This window comes from Sinocyclocheilus rhinocerous, unplaced genomic scaffold (genome assembly GCF_001515625.1).
Source record: "Sinocyclocheilus rhinocerous isolate Xijiao unplaced genomic scaffold, SAMN03320098_v1.1 scaffold1055, whole genome shotgun sequence".
NCBI classification, from domain to species: domain Eukaryota; kingdom Metazoa; phylum Chordata; class Actinopteri; order Cypriniformes; family Cyprinidae; genus Sinocyclocheilus; species Sinocyclocheilus rhinocerous.
The window spans coordinates 95551-105383 of record NW_015658727.1 but is presented as its reverse complement, the minus strand read 5'-3'; the positions used below and the strand labels follow the sequence as shown (position 1 = coordinate 105383).

Genomic DNA, 9833 nt, shown 5'->3' with positions numbered 1-9833 from the left:
GTGTTAAAGTAGCCCAATTCCGCGGGAAAACCGCGGACTTGGCAACACTGAGCGTGACTGATACTCGAGCCAACTCCGCTCTAACTGTCCACTAGCAGTGGGAGTCAGATTGCCCCCTAGTGGATGGCTAAAGATTTGTTAACTCATATTCATAAATTCTCAAGAGAACGTCTCTGAATTAACTGATGCTCGCGCCCCCCTTGACAGGTGCTGGCGCCCCACAGGTTGAAAACCCCTGGTATACTGTATACAAACAGACATTATCTTTTCCTCTGCACGAATTGTCATCTTCACTTTACGTGCTAATCCCTTCCTTTTTTAATCTTCCTGTTCTCAAATGGCAAGTAAGCAAGGAGGACAGACTGCTCAAATGTCACGCTTGACATTCAGAATAGACTGAGGAAGAGGTTCATCATCTCATGACTATCAGTGACTCCATGTCTCTCCTTATGAAGCATCTCTGACTAATCCACTACAAGAGCCACTCGTCTCTTATCCAAGAGGTCTCATAACCACGCACTGAATGGACTGTGCCCGATTACAGAGCCCCTTCTTATGTGTGAAATAACAGGACGATAATTATGTGAATTTGTCAACAAGCATGTCCAGAAGTGCGGTTGCTGTGATTTCACCTATAGTCTCCTCTAATCCCGTGTGGAAATAATGACTTCTCTCGCCAGTCTTTATTTTTGGAGTCATTAAGTAAACCACACTGCCTCAGACTGGCAGGCACAAAAACAGCCCTGTAGTCTTTGCATCCTGTGCAGCATTAACATAGAGCAAAATTAGCTCATGTCCCAAAACTGTCAACAGCAGTCTGCTGAGAGGGAATGCGTGTGCTGGAGCTGACCACTGGAGCAGTCTCTGGGAGAAAGAGCTGTTTAAAAGAGTTTCTTTAAGGCAGTGTTCCTGCCTCAGCACTGGTTGATGAGAAGTACAGTTTTAGTGAGAGAGTGAGACCTGCATGTTGTTTAGTAGATTTTGAGCATTATTAATTCACTTAAAGAGACATTTAAATGTAATTCAAAAATTACATTTTGTCATCATTTATTCACCCACATGTTTAAAAAATGCACATGCCTTGGAGCACAAAAGTAAAAATAAATAATGTCCTGATTGCTGTTTTTCATGAAATAAAAATGAATGGGTACTGGAGCTTTCAAACTTTAAAAAGGAAAACAAAGAATCATAAAAGTTGTCAATTTGACTCATCAACTATAAAGTTAATCCAATCCAAGCCACAAGATTGGAACAGATTTAAATAATGAGAGCGATAACAATGTCTGTTTAATGAACAAATTGTTCTTTGAGTCGGATTATTTCATGAAACTGATCCAGTTCACAAAACATGTCTGAATGATGTTTTTTTTACAGATCAGACTGATTCAGTTCACATTGATCAGTGATCCAGTCCTAGCAGTTAAAAGCAAACTGGAGACGATTTTCAGTGAACGACAATTCACATTTTGGTCTGATCCTCACACAATTAATTGTAACGCTAATTGTATTTATAGATATATGTATATTGTTCTTTGATAAAAAGGAAGTTCAAAAGAACACCATTTATTTAAAATAGAAATCTTCTGTAACAATAGACATGTCTTTATTGTCATTTTTAATCATTTTAATGGATCATTGCTGAATAGATTTTATTTATTTTTATATTTTTTTTTACATTCTAACGTACCCTAAAATTTTGAATGGTAGTGTATCACAGTTAGTGGTCGACCGATATATCGGCCGATATTTGGCATTTTTCAAATATCGGCATCGGCCGATAAGTTTTTCTGTTTGGCCGATGCGTTCGTTGCGGGACTTTTATTTTGACGGCGCTGAGAACGGCAGCGCCTGAACAAATAGTGCTCACATTCTCCCTCTTGTTCGCTGTCGTGGTTAACAGTTCCGATATTTGCCATTTTTCAAATATCGGCATTGGCCGATAAGTTTTTCTGTTTGGCCGATGCGTTCGTTGCGGGACTTTTATTTTGACGGCGCTGAGAACGGCAGCGCCTGAACAAATAGTGCTCACATTCTCCCTCTTGTTCGCTGTCGTGGTTAACAGTTCTGTCCACGGACAGAAGTCTGTCTAATAATCAGATAGAACTGTTAAACAAAGGAATTAAAATGTATACAAAAAAGTATTATAATGATTGCTTTTATATTGTTAGTAATAGAAAAGCAAACATTATAATACTTTATCGTTTGCCGTCAGCATTCAGCAAATACGCATTTACATCATTTAAACAAATCTTTGAATGACTAATGAACATCTAATTTCAAAAGCCTTGTAAACTTAGTCGAATCCAGCTGTGAGATCTTGTATTACCTTGGCTTTATTTGAAAAAATGTGATTCCCAATGCACACAAACTTCCCAGAATACAGAATAAGTGCCCTGTTACAGTGTTTACTTCCTTTTTAAATTATATTTTTATTAAATATTTGTTTATTTGTGAAAAATACTTTGTCATTTAAAGTATAAGCATGTTTATTTTACACATTTATTTTTTTATTTATTTTCAAATTATTTCAAATTTCTTAAATATTAAATAAAATTATATCGGCTTTATATCAGCCATCGGCCACCCTGCTTTCCAAGATATCGGCATCGGCAGTCAAAAAACCAATATCGGTCGACCACTAATCACAGTTTCCACAAAAATATTAAGCAGCACAATGGTTTTCAACATTGATAATAGTAAATGATCAAAATGACCAAATCAGCATATTAGAATGATTTCTGAAGGATCATGTGACACTGACAATCGGAGTAATGGCTGCTGAAAATGCATCTTTGCCATCACAGAAATAGAATTGACAGAAATTACATTATAAATATATTATAATAGAAAACAGTTGCTTTAAAATTGTAATAATATTTCACAATATTACTGTTTCTACTGTGTTTTGTTCAAATAAATGCAGCCTTGGTGAGCATAAGAGACTTTTTTTCAACAAAATTAAAAAATCTTAATTATTCCAAACTGTTCACACATACTGTATATATATATATATATATATATAATATAATAGGCCTACTGTTTGACAAAGTACAAATGATTTGCAATGGTCACTTTGTCGCATCCAGTGTGGACAGCCTTAAGCTGTTAGCTTACCTCTGGCCTTTTTTTCATAATTTATTTGTTTAATTTTTTTGGCTAGTAGAAATTATGAATGGTTGGTAACTTAAAAATGTAGTAGCCAAATTGGCTGGTAAGTGAAAAAGTTAATTTCAAACCCTGTATGTATGTGTGTGTGGTTGTACATATACATATATGTAGTTCTTTTTTTGGTGTTTGGCTTAGTGTTATGTTAGAATCATTATTATACTCTTATACCTTTTGTTCTTTAATATTTTTAATTGTTTTTAGCTTTATTTTTTGTTTTTCATTTAAATGTTAAGTTTTGAAATTTTGTTGTATGCATTTGTCATTTTTATTTAATTTCTTTATTTTTAAAATGTGTATAAGTAGTATTTATAAAGTTTTAGCTTTTAGTTTTGGATCTGTTTTTAGTTGTTTTAATACTACAATTGATTGCTTCTGTTGTCCTCATTTGTAAGTCGCTTTGGATAAAAGCGTCTGATAAATGACAAAAATATATATATATCACAGACACTTAAAAAATTTACAAGATTAGACTGCTTAGAGCCTACCTCCACTTTACACTTGACATCTTCCCGTGTGGCAATCAGCTCATCCAGTGTCTTCTGAGCGTTCTCCATATGGCTGCAGTACTGGCCGTAGATCAGCAGTCTAAAAAAAGAAAGATCAAAAGATCGATATCATGACCTTGCAATGACATTCAATACTCAGTCTCAACATATAAAAGGAATAGTTTCATTATATGGAAAACAACAGATGGACTGTCATTTGTGTAATTTGGGTTTGGTCAGTAAATAATGACAGAATTTTTATCTTTGGGTTTATTTTCACTTTTACCTGAATTTTTGAAACCATTAAAAGAAAAAAAAAATCTGTGCTACAAGTCATGAACAGATAGTTAAGTGTTACATAATTTCAAAATAGAGATACATCTGTTGTGCTCTCTTTATCTAATTAATCTGAGTGAAGCATTTTGTGGATTCTGGATTGTGTACAAGTTAATTTGGGTCTCTGAAAACATCAACACACATTTATTAGATTTCACAATGGACTCCTGATAGTGATCAGCACATTCTGGAAGCAGCTCAAAGTCATCTCGTCTAGATGATGGCCCCACGTGTGGCACAGATTTCTGCCTCTGATTTAAGTAGGACACTGGCACAGTTGGCAAGCTCAAACCCTTGGATACTCTCGGCTTGCCTGCCGCTTAACTGTGGTCTTGGTTAAGCCAATTTCGATTTATAATATATAATCATTGCTTAGTTATCCTTGATCAGAAGAATGAAATTGTAATCCCATAGAATCCCAAAGAAGAAAGATAAAATCTGGAAAGAAAAGTGGTCTGATCAAAGCAAGAATCATTTAATCTATATCCGAACTGGATTATCCTCTAAGGCAAAATACGTCTGGGTGAGGTCGAATTAATCAAAAGATGAGGATCAACTCAAATCCAGCTCATTAAATGTGGTCTGTGAAGCGTTACGATTTTCTTGATGGCCTGCAATTCAGTCTCCAAGTCTCACCTCTCTATGTTGACATGCGAGCCACCCGTTAAAATCTGCTACTGTACAGAGTACGAAACTAAAACTGTAGTCTTGAGCTGAAAAGTGTGCTCCCCTGCTGCTCTGCTCAATGTCTTGGGCCTCCGTGCCCTTGGACTAAACAGGCCTGATTAAAGGCTAATCTGGAACAAGACAGACGGCTTGGCTCCTCATGGAAATGGACTGATGGAGATTAATGGTGGCCCCGCTCAATTATGAGCCAAAATGCACATTCAACAGCATATTGAAAATGCGGGAGCAGGTGTCGGGAATTAGCTGTAATAACAGATGTCACAGGCATAATTGAACATGAAGGTCTTCTTTACAAGGCAATTTCCAGATTAAATGTTTCAGGTGCCTTGTAAAAAGGACTGCGAAGGAGAGACGGTGCTTTATGTAGGACACTTCAAACAATGCAAGAATAATGGAACAAAATTCTTCACGTAAGTGAAGAACAGTCTTTATCTTTAAAAGGTATTACACGCATCACACTTTTACATTTTACATTACATTGTTAAAACATTTCATATTGTTCTTTTTGTTTAACTTTTTTTGTTTAAAAAAAATCTTGAAAAAAAGTGTCATGGCTCAGAATTCAACTTTGCCATCACAAAAATATATTAAAATAGAAAACAGTAAATTTTAATAATATTTTACAACATTACTGTTTTTACTAGGGATGCAACAGATCACAAAACATTTTGGGATGACCAAAAAAGTTTTCCCAGGTATTTCTAACATCAGTGTTCAGAAACTGAATAATCAAATGTAAAATAACACTGCATAGTCCTCACTGTATAAATCAAATATAGATTAATCTTTGCTAAACATACAACAGTTATTCAGTCAAGAGCAGTGAATGATTTTCTCTGTCTTTTAAGAGCAGCAGGTTATTAGGCTGCTGTCACTTTAAGACCTAATGCACTGATTCAATATAGTGATACATATCCGATTTTTTTCTCAGCTGTTTACATTCACCTAAGACACAGCTATGTTTACGAGGATACTCACAGAGACAGATATTTTGATATCACTTTGTGTTTATCTGTCCATTCAAGCACAAGAAGATGTGAAAGAGAACTCAACTGGGTGTTTGTATGCTGTATGAGATGAGGCCCTCTGTGTGTGTGAGAAGAAAGCAGTGCACAAGAAGCACCAAATCAAGTTTCCTTTTGCATCTACTTGCGCTTGAATGGTTTAAAAAGCACTTTAATGTTTAAATTGGCAAGACCTAAAAATGAGCACAAATGATATACTTTCACATGGATAAATTTCACAACCAATCTGCGAGTCACATGTGTGCGTGGGTTCACGGATCAACTTTTTACTGTATTTATGATCAAATAAATGCAGCCTTGGTGAGCATAAAACAATTTTTTTAAACACACACACACACACCAAAACATCTTACTAAAAAAAACCTTTGAACGGCATATATAAATAAATACATACATAAATAAAAAGTCTGTCACTAAAACCCTGTCCAAAAAAAAACAAAAAAACATACCATGTATATTGCCTTCCAATGATCATGTGAGACACTGGCTTTAATTAAGCACTGCTTGAGGTAAACGTTGATATACAAATTAATTGCACATGAATAAAACCATTCAACCATGTCTGCTGTACTGTTAGAAGGATAGCTATGATTTTTTTCCCCTTCCATCTCCACTATCCATTCATAGTGCTCAAATGGATGTTCTTTCATACATGCCCTCAGCCCATGCTTTGTCCATCTGTGTTAAGCATCTAACGGTACTGAATTGGCTAACATCACATTATCAATGAAAAAAATCTTACAAGCACTAAAAGTAATGTTGTGAAGTGTGGCGTACACATCCAGTGAGCAGATTTGTTTAGGAAGGCTGCAAATGCCCTTTCATTCAGGGTTGTACTCAGAACATACATTAGTGTGCAATGGAGATCACTCTTTAATGACCTATTAATTATGTGTGTTTAAATCCAGTTGGATAGAAGTGAAACTTGTTAACAACCAAAAGCAATGCACATAAGCAGTGCAGCCTCAAGGAATGTGCTCTTTATGAAGCCAATTCTGTTGACTGATCTCTTGGAGTGCTAAACATTTGGCCTCCGCCTCCCCAAAGGCATCAGTGTTGTAAAAGAAAGGTGTTGAAATTAAAAGAAATGCTGCAATTTGTGTTGCCACTGTCTCGTTGGCTTTATGACGCCAACCAACCTTAAGACATGCAGCATCCTGACAACTGCAATGGCAAAACAGTCAAGGCTATTCAGGCTCTTCTCTAGAAGTTCATCCTGGTTTCCTCCTCTTTTGGCACTTCAGACTATGAGGGTGAGATGTGATTGAGAAGATAAGAAAGGGAGAGAGAGAAAAAGCCCCGGGTTGCTTATGTGTGAATATTCCCCAGGGTGAAAGCCTTTGCCATCGCCGTGTAAACACATGCTCTTTGAATTCAACTCTCTTCCGGTGCTATCGCCCGCTGCACCAACTTTCTCATTATGGCAAAGCTGTCATGCATGCTATTTCACAGAAAATACAATTTGGTATAGACGCTCTCCTTCCAGAGTCTATCTGTCCACTGGAAAAGACCCGGGCCAGCGAGGAAAACGCAAAGCAAAGTGGAAGTGACAGGCCGGTGAGAGAAGTAATAGTCTCTGACATGAGGCATTGAAGACCCCTCACTTTCACTCTTAACACAGCCCGCACAGAGTGAATAGTGGCTCAATCTCAACGCAAACCAACTAACTAACAGTTCCTCAGCAACTCTGAGCTCATTCCGGCACTATTACATAAATTAGTTTGGAAATAACACTCCCAAAAAATTCCCATTTGAGACTTTAACGACCTCTATAACAGTTTAAAAACTGATTTGCTTGCCGATTTTGTTTAAAACAAGATGGTATTTTCGCTCTTCAATATGCCCTTCACAGTGTCAACAGCTTCTGAAAGGCTTCTCAATTATTTAATTCTATGGAAAGCAGCACTGCAAAAGGTCGCAGGGACTTACAAGTGGAGATACCAAAATTAATTAAAGGCAGCTGGGCTTTTGGAGCAATGGATGGAGGTGTGGAAAATAGCAGCCGCACAACAGCCAAATCCCCTGGCCATTTCTCTCTTTGTTGAGAGGAAAGGGAGAGGGACTGTGCATCCAATGAAAAAGAGAAACATGCCAATCAGATGAAAAATTGCAAAGGCGAATGACGCAGCCCTGCTTTAATGAAATTAATAATTTGCCAAAAATACTCATTGTTATTTAATGGTTAATGTCACCAAATGTAATCATATCCTGTCAGATTTTATTGTGAGGAAACACTTTTATAAAAGCCGCCCTCTTTCTCATGTGCAAATCTTTTCTTTCTTTTACTTATTAGAAAGAGAAAAAAAACTACAATTAAGCCGTTCAACTGCCATTTCATGCAAAGTGTCAACCATATTTTGAAACTGTCTGAGAATTAGCTAATTCAGAGAGAACTGACAGTAATTGAGCATGAGATAAGACTATTGATGGTGATGCGCAATACAGACAAGAAAACAGGTGAAGAAAGTAAAAAATCTAATCAAGAAGACAGGAATAATGCCCACTGTTAAGGCACAGAGAAATGGCCATGCGTGTCAGAACAGGGCTGCACCACTGCAATGTCATGCCAAAGTGCATGTTAGTGTGAGCACCCAAGGAAGACTGGCTCAATGAGATGACAGGCTCGGTATTACATAAACAAAAGAATGCGGGCGAGAGAGGCGGTGCTGTCACGCCGACTCTGTGTGATGCTGCCCGCTGGGCTCAGGGAAGAGCCTTGTAATGGGCCAATTACCTATGCAAACTGACAAATGGAAACAATAGGGCTGTCTCCTCAATCTCGATTCTTTTCCATGCTTTATTTTTGGAAGCGATCGATCCCTGTCACCAACTTAAACAACTGTAAATAACCACATAAAAATTCTGAGTGGGTTTGCTTCAGTTAATGGGACTTAAAAAAACATTTGGATCTTACAGAACATTTTGAAAGAGATTTCCGTCAGAGTGTGCTGTCATTACCGAAAACGAACCTGTGATTATCATTACCTACACCACAGTAATGTAGAGATCAGCCTCTCCCTGTGAGAATGCAAATGCCCTCCGCAGCTGCTGTATTAAATTAATCTGATGCTAAACAAAATCTCAGTTCCTCTTGAAAGAGCCTATACAGTAATTCTCATTGGGAGAAGTCATTTACCCACCCGAGAGATAAGATATCTATGGAAGCGCTCAAGCGGAGGTTAAATTAGATGTCTACAGCAGAGAGGAAGATAAAAGAGAAACAAAGTCTTTAATGTGCATTAGAACAAGTGGCTGCTATAAAGGGCATTCTGAGGACTTTAAAGTCAACATGAAATCAACACAGAGTGTCTTGCACATTAATGCAATACAAGTTATTGCAATAAAAGCAAATAATGATAGATTTGATTATGAAAAAAACTGAAAATTAGCCTTAAAGGAAAAGTTACTCAAACATTAAAATGATCTCATCATTAGCTGCGTTTCCATCCACCTATTTTTATGCACATTTTGGAATATCGCATAAAAAAATGCTGGATGGAAACGAAATCTTAAAATGTGCTCAATTGAGTCTGATCATTTTTTATCAGATAAGAAAACGTGCATGAACTACGACGGAAACACATTTACTGAATAAATTCCTCCATGCGCATCGAAAAAGTAATGTGACTTTGCGCTATGAGACGGGATAACTTGACTAGCAGCGGACCGATCTTGTTCACAGCATCTATATGTTGTTATGGTCAGAGGCGTCATGCCCATTCAAAGTGAGGGGGCACGTGCTATATACAGCAAAGTAAACCAAAATATTGAAGGGTGATTCTCAAAAATCTGTATTTTCTGCAAGCTTTTTTCAAGATAAATTTAGATGTCTTTCCAAAAAAGGACACTTAGAAACTCCAAAAGGACACCAAAGAACCAAATGATATAAGGAGCCTATATATGCACATATGAAAGAAAAAAAATCAGAATTTTATAGTATGTACAGTGCAACAGCAAAGAGCTTTTTACATTTTAGAGAAGCCAAGTTCATGAGGTCCGAACAGGACTTACTGTACGACTCCTGTACAGTAAATGTTGACAATCCGTTCAGTCTGTACTGTACTTCACACAAGCGCGTGACGTGTGAGGGCTCGCGCTCTTCAGAGACAATCACAGAATATGACAGAGCTCG

The 9833-nt window shown here is 37.1% G+C and overlaps 1 protein-coding gene across 1 annotated transcript in view; it reads right to left on the bottom strand.

The window, feature by feature from the left end:
- Window positions 1-9833, bottom strand: part of LOC107722824 (guanine nucleotide exchange factor VAV2-like) — an 82695-nt gene that overhangs the window by 25347 nt on the left and 47515 nt on the right. The window contains exon 9 of the mRNA XM_016531310.1: window positions 3654-3753. Coding sequence (XP_016386796.1) covers window positions 3654-3753 — 100 coding nt within the window. The remainder of the gene's footprint in view (window positions 1-3653; window positions 3754-9833) is intronic.